The sequence below is a fragment of the Tenebrio molitor genome, chromosome 2, assembly GCF_963966145.1.
Source record: "Tenebrio molitor chromosome 2, icTenMoli1.1, whole genome shotgun sequence".
Classification (NCBI taxonomy): domain Eukaryota; kingdom Metazoa; phylum Arthropoda; class Insecta; order Coleoptera; family Tenebrionidae; genus Tenebrio; species Tenebrio molitor.
The window spans coordinates 3,630,257-3,650,112 of NC_091047.1; the positions used below are offsets into that span (position 1 = coordinate 3,630,257).

General features: G+C 40.6%; 3 protein-coding genes across 4 annotated transcripts in view; 1 reads left to right on the plus strand and 2 right to left on the minus strand.

Annotated features, from left to right (window-relative positions):
• The first annotated feature begins 1,228 nt into the window (after window positions 1-1,228).
• On the plus strand, window positions 1,229-5,529 carry LOC138124868 (glutamate receptor 2-like). The gene is made up of 9 exons (XM_069040049.1): window positions 1,229-1,358; window positions 1,403-1,560; window positions 1,607-1,799; window positions 1,845-2,231; window positions 2,454-2,668; window positions 2,721-2,790; window positions 2,844-3,127; window positions 5,206-5,267; window positions 5,316-5,529. Exons 1-9 carry the CDS (start codon window positions 1,229-1,231, stop codon window positions 5,527-5,529), a joined length of 1,713 nt encoding a protein of 570 aa, XP_068896150.1.
• A 1,309-nt stretch (window positions 5,530-6,838) lies between these two features.
• Window positions 6,839-9,411, minus strand: LOC138124475 (ionotropic receptor 75a-like). 2 transcript variants are annotated; one of them, XM_069039515.1, is made up of 6 exons: window positions 9,102-9,411; window positions 8,981-9,050; window positions 8,722-8,927; window positions 8,470-8,673; window positions 7,183-7,244; window positions 6,839-7,133 (listed from the first exon to the last, which is right to left on the minus strand). In XM_069039515.1, the coding sequence occupies exons 1-6, from the start codon at window positions 9,360-9,362 to the stop codon at window positions 6,887-6,889; spliced, it is 1,050 nt and encodes a 349-aa protein (XP_068895616.1). In that variant the 5' UTR covers window positions 9,363-9,411; the 3' UTR covers window positions 6,839-6,886. The 2 variants fall into 2 exon arrangements, with proteins under 2 accessions (XP_068895616.1, XP_068895615.1); XM_069039514.1 differs by having other exon boundaries at window positions 8,981-9,411.
• Window positions 9,412-12,154: 2,743 nt separating this feature from the next.
• Window positions 12,155-19,856, minus strand: part of LOC138124468 (ionotropic receptor 75a-like) — a 44,308-nt gene continuing 36,606 nt past the window's right edge. The window contains exons 2-10 of the mRNA XM_069039507.1: window positions 14,962-15,154; window positions 14,750-14,909; window positions 14,526-14,704; window positions 13,325-13,551; window positions 13,209-13,278; window positions 12,957-13,162; window positions 12,705-12,908; window positions 12,594-12,655; window positions 12,155-12,546 (exon numbers count right to left, since the gene is read on the minus strand). Coding sequence (XP_068895608.1) covers window positions 12,291-12,546; window positions 12,594-12,655; window positions 12,705-12,908; window positions 12,957-13,162; window positions 13,209-13,278; window positions 13,325-13,551; window positions 14,526-14,704; window positions 14,750-14,909; window positions 14,962-15,154 — 1,557 coding nt within the window. The 3' untranslated portion in view covers window positions 12,155-12,290. The remainder of the gene's footprint in view (window positions 12,547-12,593; window positions 12,656-12,704; window positions 12,909-12,956; window positions 13,163-13,208; window positions 13,279-13,324; window positions 13,552-14,525; window positions 14,705-14,749; window positions 14,910-14,961; window positions 15,155-19,856) is intronic.

Sequence of the window (19,856 nt, forward strand, 5' to 3'; positions counted from 1 at the left end):
GCACATCATCGATTCAAAATCCCGTTTAATTGTGCCACAGCCTGGACAACGGCGACTTGATTTGCAGAAAAGCTTTCCCAAAGCTCGCTGCTTTCCTTCAAATCAATTACTTTTCCACTTCACGCTCTCGTGTAACTTCGACAAAACTCTAAACCGTCGATAACGATCCAAAACTGGAGCATCAACATCTAATGGTGGTTAAAATGACAAAGTGGAGCTTCTTTACTGTCACGGGTGTGGGTTATGTTTCCATGGAATCTGGACAACTGCTCTGTTATTACCAATTTCCATAAATTTCTCCCGCTCGAATTATAATTTTCAACAACATGCACAAACACGAGCTTTGTGCTTTTACTTAATTCGTTAATCTTCTCAAGTTCGCAAGTTTTGCGGAAAGAGTTCCAGTGCCGGCGAAAACTGCTATCGCGAGCTTGCAGTTTAGCAGGATTTGTTACGGTGTTAATTTTTTAGTGATGAGAGTTGGGAGGTTTTGTGGAAAGTGGAAACGCTCTTGCTGTTGAGTGATTGAAGGTTTTATTAATGAGAGTGTGTTTTTTTAATTTTTATTGGCTAATAATCATAATAGGGAAAATACAACCTAGCGGGTTGGTAGCTATGTATGTCAAAGAGTTTGACGTTTGTTATTTCATAAAAATTAGCAAAATTGCAAAATGCAACATTTGGTAAGCCGAAAAATCTAATACAAGTGTCGTGCGGTAGGTATTTTACGTCGCTTCAACTAATGACACCCTCGGCTTTGCCTCGTGCCTGAAACTTAATTGCCGCGCTGTAAAATATACCTACCGCACTCTTTGAGCTAGATCAAGTTTAAGAACGGTTTTTTTGCATGTTGAGTCCAATCGATGCAAGTTTTTCTGTTTGAAAAATATTAATAAAGCACTTTCATTATCCTTAATGCGTTTGAATCGAAGCCCTATTCATTTTTCATGCGTGATATCGGCTGCGAGTTAAGAATGTCAAACGCGACATCAAAATGTCCCGTGTTTATTCAACCAGTCAGAAAAAATATTTACCTTCTGATGGAGACTATTATTAAGCTGTCCTTTATCCAGCGGTGTCTTGTCCCTAATTCGAGACCTGTCTAGGATAAGATTATAGCGGAACATTCTGGATTGTGGCATGTTGATATCATTGAAATGTCTTCTTAATTTACTAATCTGAACATGGTCACTATATAAGACGCTCAAGCTTTGACATTGTCACAAAGATGAAACAAGTTTTCTTTGTGATACTTCTCGCGACTTGTCCAACTCCCGGCCTGTCCAACGTAGCATTCTTGAAGGCATTCTTCAAAGGCAAAAATGTCGCCTTCACCATCAACACCTGCTGCGACAGCGGTGAGTCACTCTCGACATTTTCTCCTCTCAAACTACCATTTCAGCCAGTCGCAAGTTGCTCGTGCGAGAACTCGCACTCGACTTTCAGCAAGTCGGTTTTTACAAAGGCGACGACACCGACATATTGAAGCACTGGTCCAGCAACAACTATCTAGTTTTGGATCTGCGCGACTGTCCCTCTTCTTTCGACGTCTTGTGTCAGGTAAGAAATCGCGGCGAGAAAAAACTTGCGACTGGCTGCATTTCAGCTGAACCAATCGAATCTCTTCGTCTACCACCTCAAATATTTGATACTGGTGGACAACTCGGAGTTGTCTCTTCTCTCGGGGGTTTTGGGCGAGTTTCGGTTCCTCCCGAACTGCGAGCTTTTTGTCGCAGCTTTCGCTGGCGAGTCAGCGCTTTTGTATCAACCGTACAAAGTGGGAAAAACTAACGAATTAAGTGAATCGCGGGGTTTGTATCTCTCGCTCAAAGTTCTTGTTTCAGTTTGGGAGAATTATGGAAATTGGTCATTAGGAGGAAGTTTGTTGGAGTATTATTGGGACACGGCGACACCTCGACGGCGGCTTGACTTGAAGGGGGGCAATTTGGTCGTTTGTCTCACCATATACGACAACGACACTCTCAATCATCTCACAGATTATGTGTTAGATGAAGGGGGAGTCTTGATAGTTCTTGCAACTGATTGTTTTAGGGATCCGGGAGTGGATCCTTTCGCCAAGCAAGACTTCGAACCGATGATGTGCGTGTTGCGTTACATGAAAATTAATTATTCTTTCTCGATTGTTGACAATTTAGGCTACCTCAACAAAACCACTGGAATATTCAGTGGCATGGTGAGGGAAATTCAAACAGTGAAGGCAGACGTTTCAGGTGTGTCAGCGTTTTCACCGCCACTTTATTTCTAATTGCAAATTTAGACCGTGTAGATCCACATAGATATTTGATCGGTCTGAATCGAACAATTTTATTTAAACTGGAGCGCATTTTAAATGGAAATTATCACGTTACAAGCCTGGCAACTTTTTCATTTATTTTTAATAAACAATTCCTCCGCCCAAATAAATTTGTTAAAGATAAAATCTCCATTTCCAGCTGGTTCAATTTTTTTTACCAAGGACAGATACGAAGCTGTGGACATGATAAAAATGGGCAACCCCCACGCCATCAGATTCGTGGTGCGAAAGCCCTCGACCTCCTACATGAAGAACATCTTCTTCATCACCTTCAAGTGGAGCGTGTGGGTCGCTTCGGCGGTCTTCGTCGCCGCCGTCAACATCGTTCTCAACTGGGAGACGAGAAACAAACAGGTCAGTTCCTGCAGACTCCCCGATTTTTTTTCACTTTTTTACCGTGTCGCAGAAAGTCAAACAGAACAAGTACGGAGTGAGCGATATAACTTTAATCGCATTGGAAGCCGTTTGTCAACAAGGTTGTGTTTTAAGGGCGAATAAAAATAGAAAGCGAGAGGAATTTTTGTTGCAGGAACTACGACCGAACCTCAAAGTTTCGCCGGTCGAATCCTGGCCCTGATCCTGTTCGGGGCTTTCATGTTTATTTATGTGTCCTACAGTGCGAATATCGTGGTTTTATTACAGTCCACGATGAAAATTAACGACGTACAAGAACTGCTAGACAGTCGGATCGAGGCGGGAGGATATCAGGTTCATTACATGAAGAACTATTTCGAGGTTTTTTTGTGTTATGAGTGTCGTAATGAGGCAAGGTTGCGGTTTGTAGGGAGTAAAAAAAGGACCTTTGAAGAAGTTGTACGAGACAAAAAAAAGTTTCATTTAAAATAATCGTTTTTGGAATAAATTAGTTCATAAATGTTTTATGTGAAACTTGACTTTTTCAAAGCTGAAGTTCTGTACAGTTTGATCATTTGGTTCTTTTTGTAAAAATAACGATTACATATTATCTTATCTATGCTTTATTTTACTTTATCTCCCGCTCGTGAGCGGAGATAATAACTTTATCTGCTGCTCGTCAGCGGAGATAATAACGTTATCTGCCGCTCGTCAGCTCGTCAGATCCCATGGCAAAAAAGTGACACTTTTGTATTATCAATCCAGCAGCATAATGTCATATTTTACTGACATTTGAAGAAACAGTTTTTTGCTACTATCCCACCTCCACCCGGCGGCACGGCAATTTTGCCGGAGTACATACACTATTACGGATATTACTATCAAGTAATAGTGCAGTGCTTATCAACATAATTACCGGCGTCTTGCCTCCGCATTTTGACTTTGTTGTGTATTATGTTCTGTGTCAATTTTAAGGAACTTCCTCACGATGTGACATGAGTATAATAATATACCTTTTTGAATTTCAACTACCAATGTGTTATCTAAATCCAGAATTTTTAAATTTTTAAAAAGAGATTGCGGTACTATTCCCGTTGCTGAAATTACAAGTGGTAAAATCGAAATTTTTTCTAAACACCAAAGATTTCTCATAGCAACGGACAGCTCTAAATATTTATTAATTTTTGTGTTATATGTCTGTGTTATATTATGTGAATTTGGAACAGCTATATCTAAAAGATATGCTTGCTTTTGTTGTTTATTTAAAATAATAATGTCTGGTCTGTTATGCTTAATATGAATGTCAGTTAAAATTGTTCTATCAAAATATAACTTGTAACTGTCATTTTCCAAACAACTTTCTGGTGTATAACTATAATGTGGTTGTGTATTCTTTAATAAATTGAATTTAACAGCTAAATTCATGTGTATAATTTTAGCGAATATATCGTGTCGTTTTTTATATTCGCTTTGAGCCAAAACGGTGCAAGAAGAAATAATGTGTTCAATTGTTTCCCCTTCAGTTCCGCAAATCCTACATTTATCAATTATCGATTGTAAACCGCATATGTGTTTTTTATAATTTCTTGTATTTATAACACGATCTTGTATTGCAAATATAAAACCCTCCGTCTCAGGGTGAATATTAACTTCTGGTTGTTCCAGTTCTTTAAAGTATCTCCCATGTAAAGACTTCTGTTTTATATTTGCTATTGTGTCAGGTATATTTGGCTTAACAATGTCTGAAATTATATTATCACTTAAATTTAAAGGTGTGTAGCCTTTATCGGCTGAAACCAAAGCATTGAAAAAGGTGTTATCACGAGCTCTATTGAGGAAATAATTTTTTAGTGAAGCATATTATTTATTAATGATACTTTTTCTTCATTATTGACGTAAAATGTAAATTATTTCTTTTTCCCATATGTTCTAATCTGCAATATTGCAAAAGTAGCTCTTCTGACTAATGATAATAAGCTGTTGAATCCTTTTTACGTCTTCACGTTTGCACTTTTGTCTTAAGCAGCGCTGCAAAAGTGGTACTTATTTGAAAGAAACGGAGCAAGAGTTTCTTGTATCTTCTCACTACCATTCTAATTCTATTACCAAAATGTAAATGAAAGTTAAAATTTTGAAGATAACATTTTTTCAAAATGTCAAAATTTTTCAACATTTTGGAAAATCGAGAAATTTCAAAAAGAAAATATTTTTCAAAAAATTAGCAACTTTTTAAGATCAAACATCTTAAAAAAAGTCAAAATTTTCAAAAAAAAGTCAAAAAATTTTTAAAATTTAAAATTTTCTGTCAAAAATTTTCCAAAAAAAGTCAAAAAATTTTAAAAATTCAGAAAATTTTCAAAATGAAGTCTAAAATTTTCCAAAAAAAGTCAACATGTATATATGTAGCACTCTTTCAAGCCTTGCACCATTTTCAAATGGTTCTCTACAACAATTACCGTTAAATAGTACCATTCCAAGATGGTACTCTTCAATTTAAATTGATATTTATTTCAAAAACACTGAAGAATCTTTTTCAGGAAAATTTGGGCTACATTGTCGTTCCCAAGCACTCGCCCTACAAGAACTTGTTCAAAGTGGCGTAAGCTTTCAACTTTTTCGAAAACTCCTAGATTTATCCTTCTTCCAGGATCTTAAGAATTGGGGAATTCGGACTGCAGACTCGCATCAACCTACGCGTCCTAATGATCCCCAAATGTTTCTCTCAAGCTACGTCTTTCAAACACGTCGGCATCTACGACTGCGAACAAGTCATCTGGATCTGGATCTTTGGCACATCTCTGGCATTCGTCATTTTCTTATTCGAAAAGAATCGCGGCCAAGAAACGCAACAAGGTGATTAAGTCGAACCGATAGATGCAACAATGCTGTAGTTGCACGTGAGATTTATTAGTCGCACAAAATGTGGTTCTTTGTGTTTTAATAAACTGAGTCATTCCGGTGTCATTAAACTGGCGTCGCAATTTTGGTGTCGGCTGCTTTATTATTATTAATCTTTTTCCATGTTTTACATCTTGCTTGTAATTTGTATCCTGCCAAAGCGCAAATTATGACGAATTTTCCTTAATTCCCGAAACTAATTAATCCCGGCGCTTGCCTTTTCATTTTCTTCCTTCCAAATAGAACAGATTATAAAGGCAACGCGGCCCAAAAATACGACCTCATAATTGAATTAAAATGGGTGGTGGCGCGTTTGTCCCTCAAATAACGAGGTGAGAGTAAAATGTCTCGGCGAGAAGTCGCACTGCGATTTGTCACGTTCGACGTGCGATCCAATTTCACCAGTTTAATCCGACCGTCGATGCACAATTTTCCGGATGATGCAGCCGCCTTAAGACGCGACTTTCAATTCGGTTACTTTTTTGGTATAATGAGTGCGGCGGCGCCGTCCCCGCCGCCATCATCCGCATCATAATGGCTCTAATAATTCGGTCCCATAAAGGGAGAAACAGACTCTCCCACGGCAAAAAACCGAAAAATTCAACGTGAAATGAGCCGAGGAAAAGTAAATTTTAATAAAACAAGGCAATATTTAAACGTAACGACCCCTTCTAACAAGTGTTGTTGTGTAATGGAAAACAAAATTCTTCCCGAAAGCCTCGTAAAACTCAGCGTAAACTTTACACGGCCACTTAATATTTCACGAATCAAGGTGTAGCGTGATTCCTGTTTTGCCGGCTCGATGACGATGGCCGGCTAGAAACACTTTTTGTGGGGGGGGAAGTGCCCCTCGTGCATGCTAATTAGACTCGTTCGCTATTCGGGAATTGACAAAGATAAATAAAGGTAAAAGCAACATCAACGAGGGTTTAGATCTATATTTATAGCGGCGTTGCGGACCGGGAGGGTGTGGATGTTTATCTTTGTTACTTTATTTGCAAGATTGGAATTAATTCGAAGCACTTTCTGTCAATACAGGAAATTTGTCGACATCCACGTAGCTCATCGACTGACTCACGACGTCAGCAAGTTTTCAGAGATGTATCATTAATTTGTCCCTGGTGTCCTCCACAATCGCCGGATCTGACTCCAACAGAACATGCTTGGTACAGAGTTTGTCATTGCCAAGAGATGCTTCCTTCGGCAAATTAATTGTTAATTAAGAATACAAGTTTAATGACTCAGTTCATCAAGACACAAAAAACTTAGACTACATTTTGTGCGAGTAATAAATCCCACGTGCCAGCATTGTTGCAAGTATTAGTTGAATCTCAGGACTCTGTTGCCTTTCTTGGTCGCGATTCTTTTCGAGATAGAATGCATAATTCTCTCGATTAAGAAAATGACGAATGCCAGAGATGTGCCAAAGATCCAGATCCAGAGGACTTGTTCGCAGTCGTAGAAGCCAACGTCTTTGAAAGATGCGGCTTGAGAAAAACATTTGGGGGTCATGAGGACGCGCAGGTTTGTGCGTCTCTGCAGTCCGTACTCGTCAATTCTTAAGATCCTGGAAGAAGGATACATCTGGGAGTTTTCAAAAGAGGTGGAAGACTTACGCCACTTTGAACAAGTCCTTGTAGGGGGAGTGCTTGGGGACGGCAATGTAGCCCAAATTTTCCTAAAAAGAGTCTTCAATCTTTATGAAATAAGTATCAGCTTATATAATTGAAAAGTATTATTTTGAAAAAGGAATAAAAATAAGTAAGGAAAAAGTAGACAATATTGAAAAAAATAACACAGGAGGTAAAATCAAGAAAAATGCAATTTGTTCAAAAAGTGGAAAAGAATAAAAAATGTGATGAGTTCGAAGGAAGAAAAAGGATCGATAATGTAAAATCAAGGAAAAGCAAGGCAATGAAAAATTGTTGAACAAGAGTGAAAAATAAGAGAAATTACTTGTGATCAAGGTTATAGGTAGAGATGTTGGATTATCTCATGGGCTGTGACCTTGGAACTATCTGCGCCAAAGCGGAGGAATAAACCAATGACAAATCTGTAAATGAAAACTGAAAACGTCAACTACTTTTAGACCGATATTCCTCGTTTGCGCAGATTTGAGTCATAGCCCATGAGAAAATCCAAGAGCTCTAAGCTTAAACAAGAAATTAGATAAAAGCTCTACTAAATTTGATATTGGAAAGAGGAATGAGAAGGCTCATTTTACAGAACTACATCTACCAAACGCTAGAATTCCTTTAACAAAATATATTTTGGAAAAGGAACAAAAATAAGTAAGAAAAAGGTAGACAATATTGAAAAAATAACACAGGAGGTAAAATCATTGTACATGCCTGAAAGAAAACTAGAAGTTTCAAACAAAGCCAAGAAAAATGCAATTTGTTCAAAAAGTGGAAAAGAATAAAAAATGTGATGAGTTCGAAGGGAGAAAAAGGATGGATAATGTAAAATTAAGGAAAAGCAAGGCAATGAAAAATTGTAGAACAAGAGTGAAAAAATTAGAGAAATTACTTGTGATCAAGGTTATAGGTAGAGTTGTTGGATTCTCTCATGGGCTGTGACCTTGGAACTATCTGCGCCAAAGCGGAGCAATAAACCAATGACAAATCTGTAAATGAAAACTGAAAACGTCGACTACTTTAGACCGATATTCGTCGTTTGCGCAGATATGACTCATAGTCCATGAGAAAATCCAAGACATCTAAGTTTAAACAAGAAATTAGATAAAATCTCTACTAAATTTGATATTGGGAAGAGGAATGAGAAGGCTCATTTTACAGAACTTCATCTACCAAACGCTAGAATTCCTTTAACAAAATATATAAATTAATACACCAATAAGTTCGTAGTTTGAATTGGTACTAATTTGGCGTATTTGGACTTACTTCAATATACCCTGGCAACTCCTGCAAACCACAAATCTCGTGATTAGTGAAATGTTTCAAAATATACTCATACGCCGACTGCATCGCAACATGAAAAGCGAAGTTTCCATCCTGCACTTTTTTCATCCCAACTTCCAAGGGGAAATATTGATCCGGATATATCTTTTTCTCGTACAACTTCCTCAAAGGTCCTTTTTTCACTCCCTACAAACCGCAACCTTGCCTCATTACGACACTCATAAAACAAAAAACCTCGAAGTAGTTCTTCATGTAGTGAATCTGACACCCTCCCACTTCGATCCGACTGTCTAGCAGTTCTTGTACGTCGTTAATTTTCGTCGTGGACTGTAGTAAAACCACGATATTCGCACTGTATGACACGTAAATAAACATGAAAGCCCCGAACAGGATCAGGGCCAGGATTCGACCGGCGAAACTTTGAGGTTCGGTCGCAGTTCCTGCAACAAAAATTCCTCTCGCTCCCTATTTTTATTGGCCCTTAAAACACAACCTTGTTGACAAACGGCTTCCAATGCGATTAAAGTTACATCGCTCACTCCGTACTTGTTCTGTTTGACTTTCTGCGACACGGTAAAAAAGTGAAAAAAATCGGGGAGTCTGCAGGAACTGACCTGTTTGTTTCTTGTCTCCCAGTTGAGGATGATGTTGACGGCGGCGGCGAAGACCGCCAAGACCACCACGGAAGCGACCCACACGCTCAAGTTGAAAGTGATGAGGAAGATGTTTTTCATGTAGGAGGTCGAGGGCTTTCGCACCACGAATCTGATGGCGTGGGGGTTGCCCTGCTTGATCAGGTCCACAGCTTCGTATCTGTCTTCGGTGAAGAAAATCGAGCCGGCTAGAAAGCGGATTTTTTTACAAAGCAACCTCATTCGCGTTATTCGAGAGAATTATTTAATAAAATTAAATGAAAAGCTCGTACAGTTGCAACGGAAAGCGTTCCAGGCAAATGAGAATCGCTGCATAAATTCCATTAAAATGCGCTCCAGTTTAAATAAAATTATTCGGTTTAAACCGATCTCCGAATATACAAAAATACCCAATCTAAATTTCCAATTAGACTCGGTTAGTGTCTATTTACTGGGATAAATTGGCGCTGAAAACGCTGACACACCTGAAACGTCTGCTCTCCCTGTTTGGATTTCCCTCACCAAGCCGCTGAATATTCCAGTAGTCTCGTCAACGTAGCCGTAATTGTCAACAATCGAGAAAGAATAATTAACGTTCATGTAGCGCAGCACGCACATCATGGGTTCGTAGTCTTGCTTGGTGAAAGTGTCCACTCCTGGATCCCTGAAACAATTCTTTTGCAAGAACTACCAAGACTCCCTCTTCATCTAACACATAATCCGTGAGATGATTGAGAGTGTCGTTCTCGAAAATGACGAGGCAAACGACCAAATTGGCCCCGTTCAAGTCAAGCCTCCGTCGAGGTGTCGGCCTGTCCCTATAATACTCCCGCAAACTTCCTCCTAACCCCCAATTTCCATAATTCTCCCAAACTGAAACAAGAACTGTGAGCAAGAGATCCAAACGTCGCGATTCACTTAATTCGTTAGTTTTTCCCACTTTGTACGGTTGATACAAAAGCGCTGACTCGCCGACGAAAGCTGCGACAAAAAGCTCGCAGTTCGGGAGGATCCGAAACTCGCCCAAAACCGTCGAGAGAAGTGACAACTCCGAGTTGTCCACCAGTATTAAATATTTCAGGTGGTAGACGAAGAGATTCGATTGGTTCAGCTGAAATGCAGCCAGTCGCAAGTTTTTTCTCGCTGCGATTTCTTACCTGACACAAGACGTCGAAAGAAGAGGGACAGTCGCGCAGATCCAAAACTAGATAGTTGTTGCTGGACCAGTGCTTCAATCTGTCGGTGTCGTCGCCGTTGTAAAAACCGACTTGCTGAAAGTCGAGTGCGAGTTCTCGCACGAGCAACTTGCGACTGGCTGAAATGGTAGTTTGAGAGGAGAAAATGTCGAGAGTGACTCACCGCTGTCGCAGCAAGTGTTGATGGTGAAGGCGACATTTTTGCTTTTGAAGAATGCCTTCAAGAATGCTACGTTGGACAGGCCGAGAGCTGGACAAGTCGCGAGAAGTGTCAGAAACAATACTTGTTTCATCTTTGGGATAATGTCACAGGTGTAACGTCTTATATAGTGACCAGGTTTCGATTGGTAAATTAGAAAGACATTTCAATTATACCGACGCGCCACCTGTAATTTAAACCCAGAATGTTCCGCGCCATAATTTTAAGCCAGACAGGTCACAAATTAGGGACAAGACATGGCTGGATAAATGATAGCTTAATAACACTCCCCATCACAAGGTAAACAATTTTTTATGACTGGGTGAATAAACAGGGGACACTTTTTTATTGGGTTTGACAGTCTTCACTAGCAGCTGATATATCGCGTGAAATATGGACAGGGTTTCGATTCAAACGAATCAAGAGTAATGAAGGTGATATTAATATTTTCAGACAGAAAAATTTACATCGATCGAACTCCAACATACAAAGCGTATTATTCACAATCGATTGGCCGCAAATAAATCAATCGAGACCAGTTATTACTTATTAGACGTGATCTGAATCTAACAGAAAACAAATAGCAATATTTTTGATTAAAAACTATCCCGGCGCATCCACCAATTTTATTACATTTATTTCTGTTTTTTTAAAATCACATTATATCCCAAGTGCAAAATTTTTTTATCGGAAAATGTTTTGTTAATGAACGAAAACAGCCATAAATGAGGTCAGAAGACCAATTATTATCAAATAAGAGCACGAGACGAAGTCGAGGGTTTTTTTGATAATAATTGGTCTTCTGACCGAATAATTTATGGATGTTTGAGTTCATTAGCAAAAAATTTGCCGATATTAAAATTTTGCACGAGGGGTATACGGCTGATTATTTCCTGAATAGAATGAAACCAAACGCATTATTTCCAATCCTTTTTATTCAAAATAATTTATTAAAAAAAAAAATCAGGTACCGACATTTTTTATCAGATTATTGCACAGTGTGCATTTTAGAGAAATTTTATCGGGTTATTTTTTGTTTCCACGTTTTGATTGGTCAATATTTGTCACGCAATTGGTTGCTAAACACATGAAGGAAATAATCAGCACCAGAGGCAGAGCCACACAGTTTCTTGCATTCGAATCGTCATAATCAAATGTATTTAAAACCATTTTAAAAGTAATCTAGCTCAAGAAGACACTGAGATACTGGCCTTAAAGGAAACATCTTCCTGGCATCTCCACCATTTTTGAAATTCATATTTATATCGCGCGTTGGAAAAAGTAAACCGTTTAGAACAGTTTAAGTTTGAATTTCCCGCCGTTTCACACGAATGACATTTGTTTATGTTTAATCGGGACATAATTAAATATGTTTGTTTTCAACAAAGCGTGTCTTTGATATTTGCTTCGAGAATAGGAATCGTTACGTTATTCTATTTTTAATGTAAAACATTGCAAAAAAAGAAAGATTTTTTGGCTCTAAATTTTAGGTTAGCTGTCAATATGCTCCAATTAATCTACGCTTTAAATAGCACAACAATTGACAGTTTCCAACGCCTACCCAGCCCAGGATACCACTTATAGAAAATGCAACATCCAAAAATAGGGTTTCGAATCAAACGAATCAAGAGTAATGAAAGTGCTCTATTAATATTTTTCAAACAGGAAAATTCACATTGCCTGGACTCCAACATGCAAACGCTTTTAATATGATTTGGTGCGGTACTCGTCCTCTCTGACTATTTCTAATGGCAACTACTTTACTTTGGACTCCACCTAAAAACGCTCACGCCCTACAAATCTCCGGATGTTTCTGGCCGCGATCTCTTTCACGACGACTCTATCGACGAAGATCTCCACCAGGAAAATGACCAGAGCCAGAACCGTTCCGAAAATCCACAACCAGAAGACCTTCTCGCAGTCGTAGATGCCGACGCTTTTGAAAGTGGCCGATTGGGAGAAGCATTTCGGCGTCATAATGATCCTGAGATTGGTCCTGCGCTGCAATCCGTACTCGTCCACTTTCAATATCCTGCGGGAAATAATGAGTTGTGACTTTTAATGGGGGGATTCGCTTACGCGACTTTGAATAGGTCCTTGTAGGGCGAGTGCTTCGGCACAGCGACGTAGCCTCTGTTCTCCTGCAACAAAAAAAATCCACCCCGATTCTCCAGGTTTATTTTAAGTTACTTCAATATATCCGGGAAGTTCCTGCAAACCGCAAATTTCATAATTGGTGAAGTTTTTCAGGATGTACTCGTAAGCCCCTTGTAATAAAACATGAAAAGCGAAATTCCCTTCTTGGAGCTTTCTCATGCCGACCTCTAGGGGAAAATATTGATCGGGATAAATCTTCTTCCGGTAGAGTCTCTGCAGCGGTCCCTTTTTCACCGACTGAAATCTCGAAATTACGCCTGATCCTGCAGGACTCGCCCCACAAACCTCGAAGTAGTTCTTCATGTAGTGCGTGGCGCAGCCTCCTGCTTCGATCCTGCTGTCCACGAGCTCCTGGATGTTGTTGATCTTCGTGGTGGACTGGAGCAGGACGACGATGTTGGCACTATAGGACACGTAAATGAACATGAAGGCTCCGAACAGGATCAGCGCCAGGATGCGTCCCGACAGGCTCTGGGGCTCGGTTGTTGTTCCTGCAAACTAAACGTCATTCTCGGTTTTTTTCCGAAGGATAATAACCTTGCTGGCAGACCGCCTCCAGAGCAATCAGAGTCACGTCGCTCACGGTGTACTTGTTTTGTTTGACCTTCTGCAAAGTCACAACAATAAAAAAAAAACAACGAGGAAGAGACAACCTCTTTATGCTTCGCCTCCCAATTCAGGATCATTTTGACGACGACGGCGGCGATTATCATCACCACCATCGAAGCGATCCAGACGCTCGTGTTGAAAGTGATGACGAAGATGTTTTTGATGTACGAGGTGGAGGGTTTCTTCACGATGAAGCGGATGGCCAGCGGGTTGCCCATTTTGATCAGGTCCACGGCGGCGTATCGGTCCTCGGTGAAGTATATCGAGACACCTGGACAAAAGCTTTAGAAAGCTTGGAGCAAATTAAATCAAAAATGCGAGCTTTGGAATGGAGAGGGTTGTTTGGCGCAACTGGCCGGAACAAATTGCGAATTAACAAGAAATTGAATACATTAAATGCAATAATGCCACTGCAATGTTTTGAAATAAGCCATTTGCATTAATTCTGGGGAATTGGGTGTATTAAATTAACATTTAATAAACAAGCGAACAGAGTATTTGCATAACTCTGGAGCAACTGCAATAAACAAACCGCACAACTGCAATGTTGTTCAATTAGTTGCAATTAAATAATAATAAACATATTTTGAGAAAATTAATAAACAATAGTTTGTATCACAAGGATTTTGCAAGTGCGAGCACGGTTTGTCGGCTGAGGCGTCAGCCGAGGCTCCACAAAAAAATATAAACGCAGTGTGAGTTGCAATCTAGGGATATAAAAATAGATACATGGGGATATAGAATAAGATTGGGCCAAAAACTGAACCTTGTGGTATGCCGTAATTGATTTGGAGGTTATCAATGTTAGGTTAACACATTACATTTTTGTGATTACATTTTTGTTTGTACGAGTTCAATGGGAGTAAATGTAGTATAGTTCGGCCTGAATGCTGTGCTACCAAAAAAAAATTTGGAAATTTTTGATGTGGTTCCAGCAATTTTTGGTCGACTGAAATGCCACAAAAACCATTCCTATCATCGAGATATTATTTTAACCGCCGTCTGTTGAACGTCTGTGAAATTATTTAACGCCACTAAACCGCAATCAATAACACCGAACACGCCGCCAATAAAACGCGAAAAATAGATAATAAAATAAAAGCAAATAGGAGAAGGGCGGCGTCGGGAGCGGAGCGACAGCAGCCGGCGGCTGATGTCACCGCGGCCTAAAAAAAGAGTTAAATCCTCGTTTATTTTGCAATAACTCCTTTCGACATAATCTCCCGAGCGTCGGAAGTGTATTACCTGACACATCTGCTTTCCCCCTCTGTATCTCGTGAACCAAGCCGCTGAACTCCCCCGTTTCAGCGTCGTAATAGCCGTAACTGTCCACCCCCTTCAGGGTATAATTAACATGCAGGTGCTCGAACACGCTCCGCATCGAGAGGAAGTCCTGCTTGGTGAAGGTGTCGACGCCGGGGTCCCTGAAACGACTTGTCACGTGGCATTCTCCCACTCTCTCCCGTCACCTGTAATCCGTCAGGTGATTCCACGTGTCGTTCTCGTAGATCACGATCACCACGTCGAGGTGGGCCCCTTGCAGGTCGGCGCGTCGCTGCGGCGTGGGGACGGTCGCATAATACTCGAACAAACCGCCTCCCGATGACCAATTTCCATAACTCTCCCACGCTGAAACGCTCATTTGAATAACACGAGTTTACACGACTTCCGGGGGCCCTACTTAATTCGTTAATCTTCCCCACTTTGTAGGCCTGCTGCAGCGCCACGGACTCCTCGGTGAAGGTGGCGCTGAACGCCTCCACGTTGGGCAGCAACTGGCACGAGGACAGCGCCTCGGAGAAGGCCCCGAAGTCTCCGGACGACACCAGGAAGAGGTACCTCAAGGGGTAGACGAACAGGTTTGACCGGTTCAACTGCAACAACCCAGTGGTGTGATCGTCTTTTGTCAAAAACGAGTCACGGCATCCAGGCCGGATTTAATTATTAGGTATCATCAGAGAGATTGCTATCGAGGAATGGAGTAACGAGAACGCAGTTTCTCGAGGGCCACCCATCCAAATATTGACCGCCTATAGCTCTGCTTAGCTTCTCCGATCGAATTATAATTCGTGTTTTCAGATGGTTTTATGTTATGGATTTCATTTGTAAGTGGATGGTTGGGTGGTTTACCTGGTGGAGGAGGGCTTCGGAGGTGGGACAGGCCCTGAAGTCGAGGATTAAATAATGTCGGTGAGACCAAGCTTTGAGGAGGTCGACATCTGTGGCGGTTTTGTATATCGCGACTTGTGTCAGCTGGGCGGCGGCCATTTCTCTCAGAAACAGTGCGTTCCTCTCTGGAACACATTTTCGTTGGGGGCGGCGGAGTCCCGAAAAGACATTATATACCATCGCTCCAGCAATTATTAATGGTGAGTATGGCGTTTCTATCCGTGAAAAAATCCTTGAGGAATTCAATATCGACAAAAACGCAGTTGACGGAAAAGATAACGACGGAAAACGCCAGTAGAAAGCAAACGACATTCATTTTATTACCTGGGAAAACTGGGAATACGGGGCCGGGAAATCCTTATATATCAAGTTTTTTTCTATAAATAAACCCGCGTCTTGAGACACCGTACCTACCACTTACGACCCGGGTAATTTCCCTGTCGCCCTGTAATCCACCCCCGAAAATGAAAAGTCCCCGATTCGGAGAAATCGTCGTGTGAAAGCGAACAATTTGTAAGCGGCGGGCGCCACCCCCGAATAAATATTTAATGAAAGTTTAGATTGGCCGTCGAGTGGCCCCTAATGCACATTAATTAAGGCCGTTAATAGAAAATCAATCCCAGGGATCCCCATAAGTGGCAAATTTTAATTTTCCCCCAAGACCCGAAAAACTCCACCTATCAAAATCGACTGGAACGACTCTCATAAGTTAGACTCGCGTTTCACTCCAAACTTGGAGGTGCACCAATAACATGTGGGACTGTCCAAGAACTGCGACACTTTTGAATTATACCAGTTCAGTTTGGAAGACGTTGTTTCAGCGCGCCCCGCGATTTAAATCAGGTAATGGGGCAGACATTGCCACCCCCGCCCGGGACCTCGGCAACTTTTCCCGACCGGCAAAAAGTCAAAAGCAACAAAGAGCCAGCGCACTTCGCAATCACATTTGCAAACTAGATGGCGCGTGATTCTCTTATCATCTGACAACACAACAGCTGCTACACCGCCTTTTACGAATCATTAAGTCGCTGCTCGTTGGGGGCAAATCGAGACGAAAATGATTTATTTATTGGGGGACAGGTGGCGCTGCGGCTGGTCTCCGCGGTCGAGCGCTGGACCGCTGCGCTATATAGACCGTGACCACTGGCGCCCGCTCTGGCATTGATCTGTCGCGTCATATTTCACGTCCTGTCATCTGTTGATTTTATTTTTTCGAGTGCACGGTTTATCTTGGAGAAAGGCCGAGATGCGCAATTTTCCGTCCCATTAATCAAACCATCGCACCACTTCGGACGCGCCATTGTGGATTTCTCGGAGGCACTAATAGCAAACGGGGGTGAGTCGTGAGCGACTGAGGATTCATAAACTTGATTAGATTTAAAAGAGATTAAACATGTATCTGTCGGTCGAACAGAAATTGTAAACTGATCGCTTTCGGGCTGCTCGTCGAGAGACGAGGGTCGCTTGTTATTTTCTCTAATAATAAAGCTGGCAACTTGGTAGCTACGTGCACCGAAAGCTGAGCTCAGAGATGTGTTACTTTGTAACGACCGAGGGTGAAAGAAATTCGAGTAAGTCGGCCGGTCGGTGTTTCGTCTAGAGACTGGGAAGGCGAAGGATTGCTAAGTAGTTATGCCCCGAGCAAAAAGGAATGGAGTTGCGGATATCTCGAGCCAGAAACTGGGCCAGATAAACTGATTGTACGGGTTACAGATCTTGGTAAGCAAAATCGAGTCACCGATTGCTACGAATTATCATATGAGGACAAACTGGGGTAATTCCGATCAGACGATTTGTCACGTCTGTGATGGAGATTTTACTAGTACGAAGCAAAACAAGACTCGTAATTGATCAATATTCTTTTATTCATAGATCTGCACAAGAAACAAACAAAAATATTACAAAGAAAAATTAAAGAAAATTATTTTTAAAATGAATGGGGTAATTCCGATCACAAGCACATTTTGCAAAAAACTTTGTTTCATTTTTATTTATCCACAGACAAGAATTAACTATCACAATCACTTGTGCAGCTGTTCTGTGGTTTTCGTGATTCTGATTCCTCCACCTTCTTTGACTCTGACCTGTTAACCCCCTTGGAAATTAGAGCTTCAGAATGCATTTTCTTTTAAGCTTGAGGTTCGACATTTTGATTGCTTTTGGATACGAAGCAATTTCCTTAAAGAAAGATAAAACTAAAATAGACATTGCGGAACTGAAAGGTTCGATATTAACTCGAAGACACTTCTTCATTCAATCTATGAAGGTAGAGGGATTCTTCCCTTCAAAGGAAGATTTTCTAATCTTCCTGGCTGAAAACATCAAGGTTCACGGCATGCATTCTGGTTTTCGTAAACCCATTTGGGGTCAGCTTCCACTTGCAGTTGTCAGAATTTCTTCCATGATCGGAATTCCCCCAGATTACTTTATTGGCTTTTGCCCCAAAAGTAGGTAAATCTCAATCAGAAAGAAGTAATAATGGTGGTGACAAAGATTGTCGTGATCTTGACAGACATCGGAGCCCCCAGTTGGGCGCCAATATATTATGGGTGGGACTTACTCCCCCGCTGTTTGTAACGTTTTCGGAGCCCCCAGTTGGGCGCCAATATATAATGGGTGGAACTTACTCCCCCGCTGTATCTACCGTTTTTCGCAGCTTCCAGCTGCATATTGGTGTAATTAACTGTCGTAAAGTTTCATGAATACTTCTCGTGAAAGGCTTTTTTCGTCGATCGAGCTGAAACAAAATATAACAAAGAAGAAAGTAATTATTTTCCGGGCCCTATCGAACCAAATGCGCATTAAAACCCATCGAAGCGGACCACTAGGAATCCAACAAACAACATTCTTATTGCCGGTCGGGGTGCGTCGAATTTGTTTGCATTTTGCCTGACAATCGATTCGGTTAATTGGAATTTTTATTATAATAAATCGGCCAAATCGGGATCTTAATGATCGGAAAATCAATCAGTGTGATTGATAAACCCTCAACACTATTTGCCACAATTAATTTTGTTGGGCGGATTTTTCCCCGCGCGCAATTGTAAAATGTTCATCCGTTTCAAACAGGATGGAATGATGATTAATGAGATTTTTTTGTGTTCGCTGTACAATATGTTGTATTGAATGTTTGCCAATTTCACTCCAAATATAGACGAACTCGTCATCAGCGCACGCAGTTTTGTAGTTTTTTCCAGTTTTTCGTTATTAATGTCCAAGAATTGTGTCTATTATTGTATGTTTATATCGGCGGCGGTTCAGCCGCCAATCAATCATCCAACCAGTAAGCTCCAACATGTCATTTTCATTACCTATTCACAAGCCGTTTGTTATGAAGCTCTTCGCATTATTGGCGCGTCTGCCGACATAATAAATTAAAACCGAATAAAAGCGTCGACTGTTCGTTATTTCACGACCTTATGAATTTTGCATGCACGTTCAACTATTTATAAATAATTACGATGCTTAGTAAAGCGTGTTTAAATGGAATTTGTCAAACTGTCCTCCGTGAAATTAATAACTCAGATCCGATTATTTTGCATGGTAAAATGTGGGCCCAGGCGTAATCGCACCTTTTTATTATTTCCTACCCTAAACTGTCATCGCGATAAGAATTTCATTTCTCACGACTTACGCCCGTTATTTTACTGATTTTTTTAGTTTTCATAGTCGAATAGCATTACGCGGGACACAAGAAACATTCTTGGCTGTCCCAAAACCCATGCGTTTTCTTATGGTGGCTCGTTGCGCAATTCAAGGTCATTCAGTATATGTATCTGGTTGCGTATCATGTCGCTTTCCAAACGGTTTGGAATTAGTTTGCTGCCAACGATTAAATAATTTAGCAAAAGAGATTCAACATCAGTTCTCCGTGACAATTTAATTCGTTTTAATTTACTGTTCAGTTATTTGTTACGAATAAAGTTAATTGATATTGTTTACGTAAAGTTAGTCTAAATAGTGTGAGAAGACGTTACAGTGTCTTAATGGGTAAATGATGAATAAACAAGTTACAAATTATATTAATTCGCAACATCCTCTACGAACCCCACCGGCTGGAGGATCTCTTAATCAATTAATAATTGATAAACATTGAGGATAATACGAAACAGGCTTGCAGAAGTCGTAACGTGGATATTTTATATGAATGATGGATCAATAACCAACCCATTTGCATGCAAAGCATTGGATTATTCAAACGTAAACTTGAGGCAACGTTGCATGAATGCACCTTCATTAGATGACCAAACTTATTCAGTTCGATTTATAGAGAAGCAACGGACACGGAGAAGGTTTCGTTTCCAAGTCTTGAACCGTATCAAAAATCAAAGTTGATAAGATTTATCAACTTACAGATTAAAAAAAGAAGACAAAGAAAACTCATACGTTCCAGTGAGAACTTCCTGT

What these genes read in the sequence shown, in the direction of transcription:
- LOC138124475 (XM_069039514.1), bottom strand. Translation starts at nt 9,362, where the DNA reads ATGAGGTTGCTTTGTAAAAAAATCCGCTTTCTAGCCGGCTCGATTTTC. An exon ending in AGTTGCCAGGGTATATTGAA is followed by an intron (nt 7,245 to 8,469) that starts GTAAGTCCAAAT and finishes GACTCTTTTTAG; the next exon opens with GAAAATTTGGGCTACATTGC. An exon ending in AAGGACTTGTTCAAAGTGGC is followed by an intron (nt 7,134 to 7,182) that starts GTAAGTCTTCCA and finishes TCCTTCTTCCAG; the next exon opens with GATCTTAAGAATTGACGAGT.
- LOC138124868 (XM_069040049.1), top strand. Translation starts at nt 1,229, where the DNA reads ATGAAACAAGTTTTCTTTGTGATACTTCTCGCGACTTGTCCAACTCCC. An exon ending in GGGAGACGAGAAACAAACAG is followed by an intron (nt 2,669 to 2,720) that starts GTCAGTTCCTGC and finishes ACCGTGTCGCAG; the next exon opens with AAAGTCAAACAGAACAAGTA. An exon ending in AAGAACTTGTTCAAAGTGGC is followed by an intron (nt 5,268 to 5,315) that starts GTAAGCTTTCAA and finishes TCCTTCTTCCAG; the next exon opens with GATCTTAAGAATTGGGGAAT.